The sequence below is a fragment of the Aotus nancymaae genome, unplaced genomic scaffold (assembly GCF_030222135.1).
Source record: "Aotus nancymaae isolate 86718 unplaced genomic scaffold, 86718_ANA_hifiasm-v0.15.2.pri h1tg000002l, whole genome shotgun sequence".
NCBI lineage: Eukaryota > Metazoa > Chordata > Mammalia > Primates > Aotidae > Aotus > Aotus nancymaae.
Window position 1 is genome coordinate 17,362,324 of NW_026988413.1, and position 20,239 is coordinate 17,382,562.

General features: G+C 39.5%; 1 protein-coding gene and 1 long non-coding RNA gene across 2 annotated transcripts in view; one reads left to right on the forward strand and one right to left on the reverse strand.

Annotated features, from left to right (window-relative positions):
* Positions 1-20,239, reverse strand: part of LOC105713744 (uncharacterized) — a 153,050-nt gene that overhangs the window by 81,372 nt on the left and 51,439 nt on the right. The window lies entirely within an intron of this gene.
* Positions 1-20,239, forward strand: part of KDM7A (lysine demethylase 7A) — a 91,398-nt gene that overhangs the window by 60,198 nt on the left and 10,961 nt on the right. Inside the window, exons 11-18 of the mRNA XM_021665311.2 lie at positions 3,223-3,312; positions 12,884-13,093; positions 14,676-14,800; positions 15,671-15,825; positions 17,042-17,139; positions 17,619-17,767; positions 17,894-18,102; positions 19,701-19,783. Of these exons, the coding sequence (XP_021520986.1) occupies positions 3,223-3,312; positions 12,884-13,093; positions 14,676-14,800; positions 15,671-15,825; positions 17,042-17,139; positions 17,619-17,767; positions 17,894-18,102; positions 19,701-19,783 (1,119 nt within the window). The remainder of the gene's footprint in view (positions 1-3,222; positions 3,313-12,883; positions 13,094-14,675; positions 14,801-15,670; positions 15,826-17,041; positions 17,140-17,618; positions 17,768-17,893; positions 18,103-19,700; positions 19,784-20,239) is intronic.

Sequence of the window (20,239 nt, forward strand, 5' to 3'; positions counted from 1 at the left end):
TGCTATTGGTACCACCATTCTACATATGGGAAAACCGAGGTTCAAAGAGTTAAATAACTTGCCCAAGAGAACTGGTGAAGCTAGGACTTAAAACTTAGATCTGTGGGATTTCAAAGCCTATACTCCTTACACTCTGCTAGATTTATATAAAAGCTAAGGAAAGGAGAGTCCAAATTGTCAAGCATGAGCTATTTTCACTAAAATATGAGCTAGTTGTTTGCATTTGAATCCCACCACCTCCAGATTTCCATTTGGAGTTAGTGTTTCCTTCCCTTATGCATCCATGCTGTATTTCTAGTGCCTCTGGGCTTAAAACAAATGTTTATAAGGTAATATATCTGTGTTTGCTTCAGCTGGGTCTGTGAGCTCTTGAACAGGGACTGTCTTTCTCATCTTTATTATAACTCCATGGACCTTTGCACATAATGCTTTAATAAGTGATACATATATATGTGAGCTGATGAAAATACATGTCCATATTAATTTCTTCTATTTTTTTTTTTTTTTAAGAGTCTCAATCTGTTGCTCAGACTGGATTGCAGTGGTGTGATCTTGGCTCACTGCAACCTCCGCCTCCCAGGTTCAAGCAGTTTTTCTGCCTTAGCCTCCCAAGTAGCTGTACAGGTGCACAGCACCACACCCAGCTAATTTTTGTATTTTTTGATAGAGATGAGGTTTTGCCACGTTGGCCAGGCTGGTCTTGAGCTCCTGATCTCAGGTGATCTGCCCAAGTTGGCCTCCCAAAGTGCTGAGATTTCAGTCATGAGGCACTGTGCCCGGCTGTGTCCATATTAATTTCTTGAATGTCCCCTTGACATAAAAATCTTGCTTTTAGGTTGGGCATGGTGGTTCACGCCTGTAATTCCAGCACTTTCGGAGGCCAAGGCAGGTGGATCATGAGGTCAGTAGTTTGAGACCAGCCTGGCCAATACAGTGAAACCCCATCTTTGCTAAAAATACAAAAAATTAGCCGGGCGTGGTGTCCCACGCCTGTAGACCCAGCTACCCAGGAGGCTTAGGCAGGAGAATCACTTGAATCTGGGAGGCAGAGGTTGCAGTGAGCCAAGATTGCGCTACTGCACTCTAGACTGGGCAACAGAGTGAGACTCCATCTCAAAAAAAAAAAAAAAAAGAAAACCTTGCTTTTAAGAAATACTGGGAGGCAGTAATAATAGGTTACTGTACCAGTGATTTTATACTCTCTCTTCACTTTATTATCATTGCTACATATCTACTAGAGCACAACACTGTGGAAGCATTCAGGAAAATAAAAATCATGTCCTCCACTGTGAAAGACCTTATTGTCTAGGTGACAATGAAAGCCATAAGCAAATTTAAAACTGTTTAACAAGATAATAACAAAATAAAGCATATGTTGCCGAAGCTGTATAGTTTCCTACTGAAGGCTTTAGACATGTGGTTCTCAGATTTGTGACTTTATCAAAATTGCCTTTAGAGCTTTTTTTTGTTTTGTTTTGTTTTTTGTTTTTTGTTTTTTTTGAGACAGAATCTTGCTCTATTGCCCAGGCTGGCCTGTAGCTGAGTCTCAGTTCACTGCAACCTCTGCCTTGCGGCTTCAAGCATTTCTCCTACCTCAGTCTCCTGAGTAATTGGGATTATAGGCGTGCACCACCATGCCTGGCTGATATTTGTTATTTTTAGTAGAGACGGGGTTTCTCCATGTTGGCCAGGTTGGTCTTGAACTCCTGACCGCAGGTGATCCACCCACCTCGGCCTCCCAAAGTGCTAGGATTACAGGCATGACCCACTGCACCCAGCCTAGAGCTTTTTATAAAAATAAAACCCCTGTATCTTCCTCTAAAGATTCTATTTAATAGATTTGGGGTTAGGATCTGAACCTCTGTTTTTAACAGACTTCTCAGGTCATTTTGATGCGTAGTAAAATTAGTTAATAATAAATTCTGTTAATACATTTGCAGTGTATTTTAACAAATATATTTACATTACCTATCTTATTAAATTTGTTTTAAGATGAGAATCAGCTCAGCATAGTGATTAAGAGCATGGATTCTGGAGTAGATGTTTGGAATCAAAGCTCAGCTTTGCTACTAATAAACTAGCTTCATGACTTTGGGCAAATTACCTGACTTCTGTGCCTTAGTTCTGTCGATTGTTAAATGAGAATAATAGTAGTATTCATGTCATAGTGGTATTTAAAGGTTTAAATGAGTTAATGCTTGTAATGTACTCAATAGTATCAGAGCACAGCATTAGAAGATTATATTACTTTTTTTTAAATTTGTTTTAACAAATGTAGAATATATAAAGCAGAAGCAGAACTAGCATGTTGAGAGTGTCTAAAAAACCAAAATATTCTTAGATCTAGAGATTAAAATTTGGAAATAGACATAATAATGGCATTAGTTTGCAATTCAGTAGATATGGTAACCTACCAATTAATTCCTTTCCCTTTTTTTTTTTTTGAGATGGAGTATTGCTATGTCACCCAGGGTGGAGTGCAATGGTGAGATCTTGGCTCACTGCAGCCCCTGCCTCCTGGGTTCAAACAATTCTCCTGTCTCAGCCTCCCCAGTAGCTGGGATTATAGGTGTGCACCACTATGCCCGACTAATATTTGTATTTTCAGTAGAGACGGGTTTCACCATCTCTACTACTGGCCAGCAGGCTGGTCTCCAACTCCTGACCTCAGGTGATTCACCCGTGTTGGCCTCCAAAGGGCTGGGATTATAGGCGTGAGTCACCGTGCCATCCTTCCCCTTTCCTGTCGATGGGATCTTTTTTCTCTTTTACGTTTGACTATTAAAAGAAAAAAAAATTACAAAGATTTATTCAAATTAGATTTTGTAAGAGAAACTAGGATTATGTTAATGTCTGTGTTCTCCTTAAAAATCCTTATGCATTATGAATTAAATGTTAAGCTTAATTTGTTACTTTTCCAGTAAGTAGTAGTTAGAATTACAGTAGGCTTTGAGGAGTAGAGTACAAGGTTACTACTCAATATAAAGCAAAATTCACTGTGAGACGAGTCTGTTTTTAACACAATCTAAGAGGATTTTATATGTTAATGAGAATCTTAGAAGGCATTACATCAGCTACACAAACTCTGAAGCCTGGCTTACTAGTGTTTGAAAGTGATGTCTATAAAGTCTAGAGAATCCAAAAATTGGTTTAGTAAATTTGTTTTTACATACTAAAGTGTAAGTAACTTTGGTTTTCTTATTTTTGTTAATCCAAATACAGCTTGTATCTGAACATGCCTTTGAAATTCCAGACAACGTTAGACCTGGACACCTTATTAAAGAACTTTCTAAAGTAATTCGAGCAATAGAGGTAAGAGTAGAAACTGTCATGTAAATGCTTGATTACTACCTGCTTTGAGAAGCAAATGAATCTATTCTCACCCTACAAATATCTGAAAACCCTTACACACCTAGAATAAATATAATGAGTGGAATCTTTGGAGGTTTCTCAGGTTTTCAGGCTTCTAAACTCCTAGAGAGAAATTTATAATATTGTATTCTGATTAAGGAAACAGTTACCAGGTTACTTTAGGATACTTTAAAAAAATAAAAAATAAGGAGAATAAACAATAGACTTTCAGATCCAGTTAATTTCAGCTACTCAGAGATGAATACATATTTAAGTAATTAGAACAAGAAATGTAAGGTGAGTCAAGCTAGGGAAGCTGGAGTGGAGAGAGGGATGATAGTGAAATGGGGCAAGGAGATAGTTCGGTAAATGCCCTTTAATAAAAGTTCATAAAATCTAATTAGGTATTTTAATTTTTTAATTAAGAGCTATTCTCAGTGTTTAAGAAAGAGTGTTTTTGAGCAATTATTCAAGAATGTGGTTCTGTTAGTGTCTAGCTTAAATTGAGAGGAAATTAGGTGGAGGAATGGAGGCCAACTGATGATTTAACAACTTATAGTAGGGCTGTGTTTGGAGAATGGAAAGAGGTATACATTTACAAAATACTCAAATGCTGGGTTTAATATCCATGGATGGAACAGTTTGTGTAATTCTCAAAGATGTAGTAGAAAAACAGGTTGTTTTTAAAGTGTTACAGTAATCACATTTAAATTGATTTAGTATCAAAAGTCATATCTGATCTTAAATATATATGTGTTTATACATATAGATGTATAAAATCCCATGCATTATAACCAAAACTAAGAATAAATTTACTAAGATGGCCGATTAGGAGCAGCTCAGGATTGCAGCTCCCAGCAAAAGTGTGGAGGGTGAGTGGATGCCGCATTTCCAGACGGACTTTTTTTTTTTTTTAATTTAAAGATGGGGTTTCACCATATTGGTCAGGCTGGTCTTGAACTCCTGACCTCAGGTAATCCGCCCACCTCAGCCTCCCAAGTGCTGGGGTTACAGGCATGAGCCACCACGGGATTTTTACTGCTCACAGACCAGGAGATTGCCAGGCGGAGGAGCCCCACAGGTTGCCAGCGCGGCTGTTTTGGCCAGCACGGCATGTCTCCACACAAAATACACGGGTCCGGGTGCCGTTTTAGCTGGCGATTGGAGCTCCTGGGAGACAGAGTCGCCCATTCAACTGATAAAAAGGGGACTGAAACAGGGAGCCAGGCCAGGAGATTCCCGGGCAAAAAAGCGCCATGAATCTCCACATGGCTGTTTCAGCCAGCGCAGTGGGTCACTGCACAGGAAATCACACAGATCCCAGCGCCTTTTCAATAGGCGACTGGAACACCTGGAAGACAGAGTCGCCCGTTCAACTGAAAAATAAAAAAGGGGTCTGAGGCAGGGAGCCAGGTGATCAGGTTCAGCTGGTCCCATCCCCACAAAAAAACAGCAATCTGAAACGCTCTGGATTGAGAGTTTCACAGCAAGCACAGCTGAACCCAGGAAGGTCCAACTCTGTAGGGGAGGGGTGTCCGCCATTACCAAGGCAGTCCACCACTACAGAGAGTCTGCCATTACAGAGGTGGGCCGCCATTGCCAAGGCAGTTCTAACTATACCCGTATAAACAAGACTGCAGGGAAGTTCACATGGCAGCTGGGCAGAGCCCACAGCAGCTCAGCAAAGCCTCTGCAGGCAGACTGTGACTAGGCTGCCTCCTCACTGGACAGGGCAGCCCTGAAAAAAGGCAGCAGCATGACAGAAACTTATAAATAAAGCCCTAACTCCCCGGAACAGAGCACCTGGGGGGGGAAAAAAGGCGTTTATGAGTTCTGCTGTAGCAGACTTAAATGTACCTGCCCAGCAGGTCTGAATGAACAATGGCGCTCACAGCTTAGCACATGAGCTCCTATAAAGGACAGAGTGTCTCCTCAAGCAGCTCCCTAACCCCAGTATATCCAAAGAGTCACCTCATAAAGGAGAGCTCAGACTGATGTCTGGCAGGTATCCTTCTGGGACAAAGATAGCAGAAGAAGAAACTGGCAGCAACCGTTACTGTTCTGCAGCTGCTGCAGGCGATCCCCAGGCAAGCAGGGCCGGGAGTGGACCTCAGCAGTCCTACAGCAGAGGGACCAGACTGAAGGAAAACTAAGAAACAGAAGGAAATAACTTCATCATCAACAAACTGGACGTCCACTCAGAGACCCAATCTGAAAGTCAAGAACTTCAAAGACAGGTGGATAAATCCAGAAGGATGGGAAGAAACCAGCACAAAAAGGATGAAAACACCCAAAACCAGAACGCCTCTCCTCCTACAAGGGATCACAACTCACCAGCAAGGGAACAAGGCTGGATGGAGAATGAGTGTGATGAATTGACAGAAACAGGCTTCAGAAGGTGGGTAATAAGAAACTTCTGTGAGCTAAAAGAACATGTTCTAACCCAATGCAAAGAAACTAAGAACTTTGGAAAAAGAAAGATTTGACGAAATGCTAACTAGAATAACCAGCTTAGAGAAGAACATAAACAACTTGATGGAGCTGAAAAACACAGCACAAGAACTTCGCAAAGCATATACAAGTTTCAATAGCCGAATCGACCAAGCAGAAGAAAGAATATCAGAGATGGAAGATCAACTCAATGAAATAAAATGAGAAGGCAATATTAGAGAAAAAAAGAGTGAAAACAAATGAACAAAGCCTCCAAGAAATATGGGATTATGTGAAAAGACCTAATCAACATTTGATTGGTATACCTGAATGTGATGGGGCGAATGAATCCAAGGTGGAAAACACTCTTCAGGATATTATCTAGGAGAACTTCCCCAACCTAGCGAGGTAGGCCAACATTCAAGTCCAGGAAATACAGAGACCACCACAAAGATATTCCTCAAGAAGAGCAACCCCAAGGCACATAACTGTCAGATTCACCAGGGTTGAAATGAAGGAAAAAATGCTAAGGGCAGCCAGAGAGAAGGGTCGGGTTACCCACAAAGGGAAGGCCATCAGACTCACAGCAGATCTCTCAGCAGAAACCCTACAAACGAGAAGAGAGTGGGGGCCAATATTCAACATCCTTAAGGAAAAGAACTTTCAATCCAGAATTTCATATCCAGCCAAACTAAGCTTCATAAGTGAAGGAGAAATAAAATCCTTTACGAACAAGCAATTACTCAGAGATTTCATCACCACCAGGCCTGCTTTACAAGAGCTCCTAATAGAAGCACTAAACATAGAAAGGAACAACCAGTACCAGCTACTCCGATAACATACCAAATGGTAAAGAGCATCAACACAATGAAGAAACTGCATGAACTAACGGGCAAAATAGCCAGTTAGCATCAAAATGGCAGGATCAAATTCACACTTAACAATATTAACCCTAAATGTAAATGGGCTAAATACCCCAATCAAAAGACACAGACTGGCAAATTGGATAAAAAGCTAAAATCTATCGGTGTGCTACATCCAGGAAACCCATCTTACATGGCAAGGATACACAAAGGCTCAAAATAAAGGGATGGAGGAAGATTTACCAAGCAAATGGAGAGCAAAAAAAAGCAAGAGTTGCAATTCTAATCTCTCTCTGATAAAATAGATTTTAAAGCAACAAATATCAAAAGAGACAAAGAAGAAAATTACATAATGGTAAAAGGATCAATGCAACAAGAAGAGCTAACAATCCTAAATATATATGCACCCAATACAGGAGCACCCAGATACATAAAACAAGTTCTTAATGACTTACAAAGAGACTTAGACTTCCACACAATAATAGTGGGAGACTTTAACACCCCATTGTCAATATTAGACAGATCAACGAGACAAAAAATTAACAAGGATATCAGGACTTGAACTCAGACCGGGACCAAGCAAACCCAATAGACATTTACAGAACTCTCCACCCCAAATCCACAGAATATACATTCTCAGCACCACATCACACCTACTCTAAAACTGATCACATAATTGGAAGTAAATCACTCCTCAGCAAATGCAAAAGAACGGAAATCATAACAAACAGTCTCTCAGACCACAGTGCAATCAAGTTAGAACTCAGAATTCAGAAACCAACTCAGAACCGCACAGCTTCATGAAAACTGAACAACTGGCTCTTGAATGTTGACTGGATAAACAATGAAATGAAGTTAGAAATAAAGAGATTCTTCGAAACCAACGAGAGCAAAGACACAACATACCAGAATCTCTGGACACATTTAAAGCAGTGTCTAGAGGAAAATACATAGCAATAAATGCCCACATTAGAAGCAAGGAAAGATCTAAAATCGACACCCTATTGTCAAAATTGAAAGAGCTAGAGGAGCAAGATCAAAAAAATTCAAAAGCTAGCAGAAGACAAGAAATAACTAAGATCAGAGCAGAACTGAAGGAGATAGAGACACAAAAAACCCTTCAAAAAATAAATCCAGGAGCTGATTTTTCCAAAAGATCAACAAAATAGACCACTAGCCAGATTAAAAAGAAAAGAGAGAATAATCAAATAGATGCAATAAAAAACGATAAAGGGGATATCACCACAGATTCCACAGAAATACAAACCATCATCAGAGATACTACAAACAGCTCTATGCACATAAACTAGTAATCCTGGAAGAAATGGATAAATTCCTGGACACTTATGTCCTCCCAAGCCTAAACCAGGAAGAAGTCAAAACCCTGAATAGACCAGTAACCAGGGCTGAAGTTGAGGCAGCAATTAACAGCCTACCACCCAAAAAAAGCCCAGGTTCAGATGGGTTCACAGCCAAATTCTACCAGACATACAAAGAGGAGCTGGTACCATTCCTTCTGAAACTATTCCAAACAATCCAAAAAGAGGGAATCCTTCCCAAATCATTTTATGAGACCAGCATCATCCTGATACCAAAACCTGGCAGAGACTCAGCAAGAAAAGAAAACTTCAGGCCAATATCCATGATGAACATAGATGCAAAAATCTTCAATAATATACTGGCAAACCGATTGCAACAGCACATCAAAAAGCTTATCCACCATGATCAAGTAGGCTTCATCCCAGGGATGCAAGGCTGGTTCAACATACGCAAGTCTGTAAATGTAATTCACCACATAAACAGAACCAAAGACAAAAACCATATGATTATCTTAATTGATGCAGAGAAGGCCTTTGACAAAATTCAACAGCCCTTTATGCTAAAAACTCTCAATCAACTAGGTATTGACAGAACGTATCTCAAAATAATAAAAGTTATTTACGACAGACCAATAGCCAGTATCATACGGAATGGGCAAAAACTAGAAGCATTCCCTTTGAAATCGGGCACTAGACAAGGATGCCCTCTCTCACCACTCCTATTCAATATAGTATTGGAAGTTGTAGTCAGAGCAATCAGGCAAGAAAAAGAAATAAAGGGTATTTAATTAGGAAAGGAGGAAGTCAAATTGTCTCTATTTGCAGACCACATGACTGTACATTTACAAGACCCCATTGTCTCAGCCCTAAATCTCCTGAAACTGATAAGCAACTTCAGCAAAGTCTCAGGATACAAAATCAATGTGCAAAAATCACAAGCATTCCTATACACCAATAACAGACTAACAGAGAGCCAAATCAAGAGTGAACTGCCATTGACAATTACTACAAAGAGAATAAAATCCCTAGGAATACAACTAACAAGGAACGTAAAGGACCTCTTCAAGGAGAACTGCAAACCACTGCTCAACAAAATAAGAGAGGACACAAACAGAGAAACATTCCATGTTCATGGTTAGGAAGAATCAGTATCATGAAAATGGCCACACTGCCCAAGGTAATTTACAGATTCAGTGCTATCCCCATCAAGCTACCAATGACCTTCTTCACAGAACTGGAAAAAACCACCTTAAACTTCATATGGAACCAAAAGAGAGCCCGCATAGCCAAGTCAATTCTAAGCAAAAAGAACAAAGCAGGAGGCATCACACTACCGGACTTCAAACTATACTACAAGGCTACAGTAATCAAAACAGCATGGTACTGGTACCAAAACAGAGATATAGACCAATAAAACAGAACAGAGGCCTCAGAGGCAACACCACACATCTACAGCCATCTGATCTTTGACAAACATGACATAAGCAATGGGGAAAGGATTCCCTGTTTAATAAATGGTGTTGGGAAAACTGGCTAGCCACGTGTAGAAAGCAGAAACTAGACCCCTTCCTGACACCTTACACTAAAATTAACTCCAGATGGATTAAAGACTTAAACATAAGACCTAACACCATAAAAACCCTAGAAGAAAATCTAGGCAAAACCATTCAGGACATAAGCATAGGCAAGGACTTCATGACCAAAACACCAAAAGCATTGGCAACAAAAGCCAAAATAGACAAATGGGACCTAATCAAACTCCACAGCTTCTGCACAGCAAAAGAAACAGTCATTAGAGTGAATCAGCAATAACCAGAATGGGAAAAGATTTTTGCAATCTACCCATCTGACAAAGGGCTAATATCCAGAATCTACAAAAAACTAAAACAGATTTACAAGACAAAAACAAGCCCATTCAAAAGTAGGCAAAGGGTATGAACAGACACTTTACAAAAGAAGACATACATGAGGCCAACAAGCATATGAAAAAATGCTCATCATCACTGGTCATTAGAGAAATGCAAATCAAAACCACATTGAGATACCATCTCACGCCAGTTAGAATGGCGATCATTAAAAAATCTGGAGACAACAGATGCTGGAGAGGATGTGGAGAAATAGGAACACTTTTACACTGTTGGTGGGAGTGTAAATTAGTTCAACCATTGTGGAAGACAGTGTGGCGATTCCTCAAGGACCTAGAAATAGAAATTCCATTTGACCCAGCAATCCCATTACGGGGTATATTTCCAAAGGATTATAAATCGTTCTACTATAAGGACACATGCACATGAATGTTCATTGCAGCACTGTTTATAATAGCAAAGACCTGGAACCAACTCAAATGCCCATTGATGATAGACTGGACAGGGAAAATGTGGCACATATACACCATGGAATACTATGCAGCCATAAAAAACTGAGTTCATGTCCTTTGTAGGGACATGGATGAACCTGGAAACCACCATTCTCAGCAAACTGACGAACAGAAAATCAAACACCACATGTTCTCACTCATAGGTGGATGTTGAACAATGAGAACACATGGACGCAGGGAGGGGAGCATCATACACTGGGGTCTGTTGGGAGGAAATAGGGGAGGGACAGTGCGGGGTGGGGAGTTGGGGAGAGATAGCATGGGGAGAAATGCCAGATATAGGTGATGAGGAGGAAGGCAGCAAATCACACTGCCAGTGCCTATGCAACAATCTTGCATGTTCTTCACATGTATCCCAAAACCTAAAATTAAAAAAAATAGCCGGGCGCGGTGGCTCACGCCTGTAATCCCAGCACTTTGGGAGGCCAAGGCGGGTGGATCACGAGGTCAGGAGATAGAGACTATCCTGGTCAACATGGTGAAACCCCGTCTCTACTAAAAATACAAAAAAATTAGCTGGGCACGGTGGCGCGTGCCTGTAATATCAGCTACTCAGGAGGCTGAGGCAGGAGAATTGCCTGAACCCAGGAGGTGGAGGTTGCGGTGAGCCGAGATCGCGCCATTGCACTCCAGCCTGGGTAACAAGAGCAAAACTCCGTCTCCAAAAAAAAAAATAAATAAAAAATAAACTTACTATAAAAGTTATGATTCTATATGAAAAAAACTATAAATCTTGACTTACAGAAGTAAAACAATAGTTAAATAAATGAGAGTATCATCTCTGAAAATGTCAGTCAACTTCAAATCAATATTACAAATTTAAAGTGGTAAAATACACTTGGAAGAATAATTAGACTGGCCCAGAGAGCAGCCAGTCCAGGATGGGTCAGGAGAATGAAAGGATCCATATTTGTTATGACCTGAAGTTCAAGTTTAACTGGGTATCTTATACTTTATCTGGCAGTCCTATCCAGGAAGGATTTCTCCAGAGAAAAATAGAAAATTGATGGATTACCAAATGTGTTTGAATGTTTTCATTCTTCTAGTGGATAATTTTTACTGAGTCCAAGGATAATTTTTACTATCCTTGCATGATAGGAATTCAGTAATATCTGAAGCTGAAAACTGTATAAACATGCCATTTTATAATTTGGAGGCAAATAACTAGAGGGAAAACCATTTAGAAGAGTTGGAAGTCCTGGCTAAATACCTAAAAGAATTGATAACAGGGACTCAAACAGGTATTTGTACACCTGTGTTTATAGCAGCATTATCCACAGTAGCCAAAAAGTAGACCAAGTAACCAAAGTGTCCATCAGCAGGTGAACAGATAAAGTATGGTACATACAGTGGAATACTATTCAGCTTTATAAAAGAAGGAGACGCTGACACATGCTACAGCATTGATGAACCTTGAAGATATTTTGCTAAGTGAAATAAGCTAGTCACCAAAGGACAAATTTAATAAAATTCCACTTATGTGAGGTTCCTAGAAGTGTCAAATTCATAGAGAATGCAAGAAGAATAGTAGTTCCTAGGGGTTTGGCGTGAGGGGAGAATGAGAAATTACTGTGTACTGGGTACAGTTTGAGTTTGTGCAGATGAGAAGGTTCTGGAGATGGATGGCAGTGATGTCTGCACAATAATGTGACTCTACTTAATGCCACTAAACCGTACACTTACAAATGGTTAAAATGGCAGATTTTATGTTTATGTTACCACAGTAAAAAAAAACAATGTAGCAAGGGGTTGCCTCTGGAGGATAGGAGCCAGGGATGGGGAAGAGGAAAAGCATAACTTTTCATGATATGCTTATAGAATATTTAAGTTTTAAAACTACATAGATGTATAATTTTGGTTTAAAAAGTAATTATTGATTTATACAAACATGTATGTGAAAAGAATGTTTGTTGTTGGAAAGAACAGCAGCCTAAATGGGTACCAGTAAGTATTAGGTCAGAAAATTAAGCTGTATCTATACAGTGGAATGCAACACAGCCTTTAATAAGATTGAAAATCCAGGCGAGGTGCAGTGGCTAACAGTTGTAATCCCAGCACTTTGGGAGGCCGAGGCAGGTGGATCACATGAGGTCAGGAGTTCTAGACCAGCCTGGGCAATCTGGCAAATCCCTATCTCTAAAACAAATAAAAAAATAAGCTGGGTGCAGTGGCATGCGCCTGTAGTCCCAGCTACTTGAGAGGCTAAAGTGGGAGGATTGCTTGAGCCCAGGAGGTGGAGACTGCAGTGAGGCGAGACTGCACCACTACACTCCACACTCCAGCCTGGGCAACAAGAGCGAGACCCTATCTCAAAAATAAATAAATGAAATAAAATAATGTTCACAGTATATTATGTTGGGGAGAGAAGGGAATAAAGGTCTCACCAAAACTGTTTGAAGCTTAGGATGTCCTGTCTTTTTTTGTTGTTTATATGGTTAAACTAAATGGTTTTTGTTTTCTAAAATATTTTTATGGATGATTATTTAGTCAGGTATGTATGCAATAGCCTTCTCATAAAAATACTCTGATTTTAATTCTTAAAGGAGGAAAATGGCAAACCAGTTAAATCTCAGGGAATTCCTCCTGTGTGTCCAGTTTCACGATCCTCAAATGAAGCAACTTCCCCATACCATTCCCGAAGAAAGATGAGGAAACTTCGAGATCATAATGTCCGAACTCCTTCTAACCTAGACATCCTAGAGCTCCACACAAGGGAAGTCCTCAAAAGATTAGAGATGTGTCCATGGGAAGAGGCAAGTATTATGTTTCATGACAACAAAAATACACTTGGTTTTTTAAAGTTCTTTAAAGAGATAATAACAAGAGAATAACCTGACTATTGTTGGTACCTAATCTTTGCTGCAGCATTGTAGGGATCAACCAGTAGTTTTGCCTGTGACAGGGAGTGGTGCTTAATTCTTCTAGCTTTTAGTGTAGAATTTGAATGAACAGACCTCATTCGATTGCTGATATGTTTACTGAGTCTTTAGCAAGTACCACTTCCTCTGCCAGGCTCTGGAGAAGACTGTGAGCAAAACCTAAGTCCCTGCCCCTCATGAAGCTTCCATCCTTGTTCAAGAAGGATGGGGAACAGAGACTTATATTAAAATAATAAATTTCAGATTATAAGTGTTATTAAAATAAAGCAAAACAATAGAACAACAGAATAAAGGGGGATGGGGTAGAGCTGGCTGCTTTAGCTCAGGTGGTCAGAGAGCCTCTCAGGTTTGAACTGACAGCTGAATAACAAACAGGAAGAAGTCAAATGGTTACAAGGTGATTGGAGGAACAGCATTATAGGCAGAGGGAAGAGCAAATGCAGAAAGCCTCTACTTGATCCCACAGTCACCCTGGAGGACTGTTACAGACTGTCAGAAGAAACTCGTTGAACTTTGTGAAGTTCTGGCCTGCTGGACAAAGGGGAGAGTGGGAGGCAGTAATGAGATCTGTGTAGCGCCTTTGAAGAACATGGCAATGACTTTGTATTGAGCTCTGCATCATCCATAATTTTATATCCCAAGTAGTGGATAAGCAACAATTTTAAATGAGTAAGATCGAAGAACCAGGTGCTGTGGTGTCAGCCTATAGTCTCAGCTACTAGGGAGGCTAAGGCAGGAGGATCACTTGAGCCCAGGAGTTTAAGGGCAACGTAGCTAGATCCTGGTTTTAAAAAAAAAATTACACACACACACACACGTGTGTGTGTGTGTGTATCTTAAATATTTTAAATTGTATGTAATTATATTATTTTAAGATTATGTTCTAAACTGTAATCACAGAAGATTAAGTTTATTTTGAAAGGTTCTATTTATTATTAAGGGGAAAATCACTGTGAAAAGGACATCTTTTTTATGCATTAAAACCCAGCTACTACCTTTACGTTGCATGGTGGCCTTTGTTCCTAGTGATAGCAGTGTGGTGACCTGTAAGTTGCTGACTGTAGGTGGAGGTTGGGTGAATGGAAAGGCCCAGTAGCTAGCACTTTAGCAGGAAGAAGCAAGGGGAAGAGAGATAAAATACCCTGAGGCAGTGCTGCTCGTTTTTCAGCTTTCTGCAAGAACAAAATTTCTTTGAATTCGCTTTATGCATATTTTATGTTTTACTTTCTAGAATGTATTTCATAGTTAATGGCCCTCCAGAAAGATGAGCTATACTCTTGCTTTGGCTGTAGGAACTCTGGAGTGCCATACTGCTGCATATCCCCAAGCCCAGGTGCTGTCTGTATCTTTGAGAGGCAGGGCCATGGCGGCGGCGGTGGTGGTATACGGTATTCCTTCAGTCAAGCAGGGCTATCTGAGGGCAGATGGGAAGTAAGTTCTGCCTTTATACTTTCAGGACATCTTGAGCTCTAAACTGAATGGAAAATTCAACAAACATCTCCAGCCATCTTCCACAGTACCCGAATGGAGAGCGAAAGATAATGATCTACGATTACTGCTGACAAATGGAAGAATAATTAAGTATGTAAAGTAAACCAGAGTATCAAATAGATTAATTTTCATTCGGTTCCCTTTGTTCATTTAACCCAGGGGTCTTCTACCTTTTTTTGGCACAAAGGACTGGTTTTGTGGAAGACAATTTTTTTCACAGCCAGGGGATGGTTTTAGGATTAAACTCTTCCACCTCAGATCATCAGGCATTAGATTCTCGTAAGGAGTGTGTAACTCTTGGACATGTGTAGTTCATAATATGGTTCACATTCCTATGACAATCTAATGCTGCCATTGATCTGACAGGAGGTGGAGCTCAGCTGGTAATGTTTACTCACCCACCACTCACCTCCTGCTGTGCAGCCCAGTTCCTAACAAGCCATGGACTGGTGCCGATCTATGGCCCAGGGGTTGGGGACCCCTGTTTAACCTGTAGTGAGCCCAGTAGCTCACATCTGTAATCCCAGGTTGATTTGGGAGGCCAATGTGGGAGGATCTCTTGAGGCCAGGAGTTCAAAACTAGCCTGGGCAACTTAGCAAGACTCCATCTCTACAAAAAAATAAAAATAAATTAGCTGGGTGTGGTGGACACGCCTGTAGTCCTAGTTACTTGAGAGTTGAGGTGAGAGGATTGCTTGGGCCCAGGAGTTCAAAGTTACAGTGAACTATGATTGCGCCACCTCACTCCAACCAGGGCAACAGAGCAAGACCCTGTCTCAAAAAACAAAAACAAACAAAACAAACCTTAGATCCCTACTGCATACTGTTACACAGTTGATTGAAATATGGGGACAGTGTCTCAATTCTCTACTTCTTGTAAATTAAGGGAGAGGGGCATAAATACTGTTTGGCTACAGAGTCTTGCATTATAGTCTAACTTATTTTTCCTTCGTGATACAGAGATGAAAGACAGCCCTTCACAGATCAGAGTCTTTATACAGCAGATAGTGAAAATGAAGAGGATAAAAGAAGGACAAAAAAGGCAAAAATGAAGATAGAAGAGAGTTCAGGAATAGAGGGGGTGGAAAATGAAGAATCTCAGAAACCACTGAACAGTATGTTTGTTTTAATGGTTATTGTAAAGATAGTTTCATTACTAATGTGATAATATGTAAAATAACTTGCTAATTTTGAAATTCTTAAGTTTATAATAGCAGAAAACTTTTGTGTCTGTAAAACTGTCTTGAAAAATCTGAAGTATGTCTGAGTAGTTCACCCATCAAAGAAGTGCTGAACATGAATGCCCAGTGAGGTATAGTGGCCAGGGGCAGTGTTCTCAGTGAGGGGATGCATGTGAGTTAGAGATGTGCTGCTCTAGTCAGCTTTTACAGAGTCACATGAAAGCTCATGCATGTTATAGGCCTCTACTCCCCAAAATAAAAGTTTCCAGTTTAATTTATATATAATTTCAGCTACCATGTAGATGGTTTTCAGAATTAGGAAATATATATGATTGGCTAATCTGAAGCTGTTAGTAATCTATATATTGTGGTTTTAATTGATTGCCTGTTGACAAGAAGGCCTCTACTGGATTATTAATTGGTTATCATCAGTATGGCAAAATGGTAACACCTCATTCTCCTTAAGATCTTTTTTCTTTTAATTAAGCCTTACTTTTTCAACATATTTCAGGATCTCTGTATTCCTTTTTATTTTAAAAAGTAGTTCAAATAAATATTTTGATACTTGACAAGTAAATGATAACTAACATTATTTAATCCATGTTGAACACCCCAGTTCCTGCTAATCTGGGTAAAACTGGCACTGCTGTAGTTGGTGACTCTGCCTATGCACACATGCCAGGAAAAAGGTGCTAGTCAACAGGAATCCATCAAACCACTGCTATATGACAGTGCCTCATGAAAGAGAAAGCCCAGTTAATAAGCTTGTTGAATTCACTCTACATGAATGCTTTTTATGTTTGGGAAAGTTATCTTTTTGTTTTCTAATGATATAACTAATACAAAAGGAAAAACATGAAAAGCATCTAGTAGCTGTTTAGTTTCAGCATTTTTTAGCTATCAATATAAGGAATATATAATTATGTTTAGTAAATACCACACTTATATTTGAGAATATACCTCAGTCTGTATCTTGGCCAATTAGGGAGAAAGACCTTGTGGGGAGAAAGAAATGAAGAAAATAAAAGTGAAAAAGAAAGAACAAGAGAGATTGAGAGACATCACAAAGCTGGATGGACTTTGAATATCACCTTGTTCATCACAGTCGAATGACTTTCTCTTTTTCTCTCAACCTTTCATTCTTTTTCAGGGTTTTTTACACATGTGAAATCAGAACTCAGGAGTAGATCATCAGGATATTCTGATATTTCTGAGTCAGAAGACTCCGGACCCGAGTGCACTGCACTGGTACGCCTGAGACCCCGTGGCTTGTACGTTATTTGATGGAAAGAAGAGCACCCACGTAACTTCTGGAAGGAAGGCAAATGAGAGCTTTTCCCAGAGCTTGTCTCCTGACTTACCGTAGCACAGGGTCTTCCTGTGGTGGTCATTGTACACACACACCATCATTTGACCACTCACATTTGAGAAATACAGCTTTTGTCTGATTTTGGAAAGGGTAGAGGGAAAGACTCTTCTGCTTTTACTATTCTTGTTTCATATTTCTCATAGATTTTATTTTACTTAAAGAAAGCTTGTACTGTGGATTTTTTAAATTAAGGTAGTATGTTCATGCAGTTAATATTTTGATTTTTTCTCATGTGAAATACAGAAATAATTCCATGATAATTTTCTGACTTTCCCTAGATGTATAAAATCTTTCTGGATTAATCTGTACAGATGCGGTCAATTTCTTATGTAGCTTTGTTTCCATGTAATTATCTCAGAAAAATAATTTTACCACTGAAGAGTCTGAAAGTTCAGGTGATGAAAAGAAACAAGAAATAACATCCAACTTTAAGGAGGAATCTAATGTGATGAGGAACTTCCTTCAAAAGAGCCAGAAGCCATCTAGAAGTGAAATTCCAGTTAAAAGGTAGGCTTGCTGATGGTAGTAGTCTTATTATACTTTAAGATAAATACTATGAAATTTTTTTTTTAGTTTTAAATTTTACCAAAACTTGTCATCAGACTCTTGTGTTTTGGATCATCTCCTCTTTAGGGAATGTCCTACCTCGACGAGCACAGAGGAAGAAGCTATTCAGGGCATGCTATCTATGGCAGGGTTGCACTATTCCACTTGTTTACAAAGGCAAATACAAAGCACAGACTGCAGTGGTGAAAGAAGCTCTCTCCAGGATCCCAGCAGCTGCCATAGCAGTAACCTTGAGGTTAGGCAGTTGTATCGCTATGATAAACCAGTGGAATGTGGTAAGAAACATAAATTGTCAGTTTCTAAAAAGTAACATATGTTGCCCAACTTAATGGCTCAATAATCCTCATTTAGGTTAGAGATTATGAATAAGGCATGTTCATTACACATCTTTAGTTGGAAATGTGTTAAGAAGGTTGACCAAAAAAACCATAATTCTGACATACCATGTAAGATGGAAGCAGAAGAACTCAAAATGTAAATTACCCGGGATTGACAAATGTGTTCACTGTCTACCATTGCTGTTGCAAGCCAGTTAGTATTATTTCCCTTTTACAGACAGGTTGATCACAGTGGAAGGAGTGTTTTGGTGCTTTAAATGGTCAGCTAAACTTGAACAATCAACCCTTTTTCCTTTTATGAGAAGAAAAACAAGTTTTGAACTGTTTCTTTCTGATTGAGGCTATTCTTTCTCTACTTGAAAAGAAAGTATTAGGAAGAGAGAGTCGACTGTGGCAATGTTAGGCATGCCACATAGTGTTTTCTTCTTTGTGTCTTTAGAGAAAATGTTTTTATCTGAGGAGGACTGGGGAAAAGATAGTACTGTATTACAACTGAATGCCTATATAATAATTGTGTTTAATCCTACATAATTATCAGCTGTGTACCAGGAGCTTGATATCCATTTCACTTAAATAATTTTTTTTTTTTTTTTGAGATGGTCTCACGTTGTTGCCCAGGCTGGAATGCAGTAGCACAAACATGGCTCACTGTAGTCTCAACCTCCAGGGCTCAAGCAGTCTTCCTGTCTCAGCCTCCCAAGTAGCTGGGACTACAGTTGCATGCCACCAAACCTGGCTAATTTTTTGACTTTTTGTAGAGATGAGGTCTCAACTATGTTTCCCAGGTTGGTCTCCAACTCTTGAGCTCAAGTGATCCTCTTGTCTCTGCTTCCCAGATTGCTGGGATTACAGGTGTAAGCCACCATGCCTGGTTATTTCACTTAATTCTTAAAACAATAACTGTAGGTAAAATTTACTCCCATTTTACAGGTAAAGGAAATAAAACTTAATGAAACTAATTTATCTTGCCCACACTTCACATAGATAATAGTCAATGGTATTGGAATTTGAAGCCAGGACCATCTGATCTTAAATTCTTTGCTTATTACCTGCCTTTATTCTATGTGGAAAAATACACCATTTTTAGAGAGAATTATTGCATTGGTTTTATATATACAATAGGTGGCCATAGAATTTGATTCTAGATTTTCCAGCATCTAGCCCAAAACCTATTATATAAAGACAGTCTTTGAGGCTGGTCTGAGTGTGGTGTGGTGTTTATAACTAATTGATCATGAACAATTACATATTTCTTGGTTCCTTCTCCATCTCACTGCTTCACTTGACTAGCAAATGAATGAAGATAATCTTTGAGAGAATTGAAAGAATTAGCATAACAGGTTATGAGCTGGTGACTTTTTGTTTTTGAAAGGGAAAGGCATATGGTGAAGGTAAAAGTACACAAATGAATATCTAAAGAGTTAATATATTTTTAAATAAAATGTCAACAGAAATTTACTTTCATTTTAAAGCATTAGGCTAATTTTGTCATTTCAGATCAAGTTTGTACAAAGTTAATTAAAACTTCTCTTTAGGATACCATGTCAAGACTGAAGAACAAGACTTGAGAACTTCCTCCTGGATTAAACAGTTTGATACTTCTAGATTTAATCCTCAGGTATGTTCAAAGTTTGAAACCCTAAAAGGAGATTTAAAATGGTCATTAACTTTGTTTTTGCTTTCTTTTTAAAAATTGTATCAACTGGTTATCATGTGCTAGATCTAGGCGGCCAAAAAATTATAATTAAATCCACATTTGAACAACTGTACATTTTGAGAGATGCTGAAATGATGACTAACATAAGGCTTGTGGATAGAATGCGATCTGGGAGAGAGATCCAAGATGGCTGATCACTAGCAGCTCGGGATTGTAGCTCCCAGTGAAAGCACAGAGAACGAGAGGACGCCACACTTTCAGACGAATTTTTGTTGCTCATAGACCAAGAGATTCCCAGCAGAGGAGCCCCACAGGTTGCCAGGGCGACTCTTGTGGCCAGCACGTCGGTTTTGCTGGCGCCTCAGCGCTGCAGTTCTTGCTGCAGAGTCCAGAGATTCCCGGGCAGAAAAGCACCAT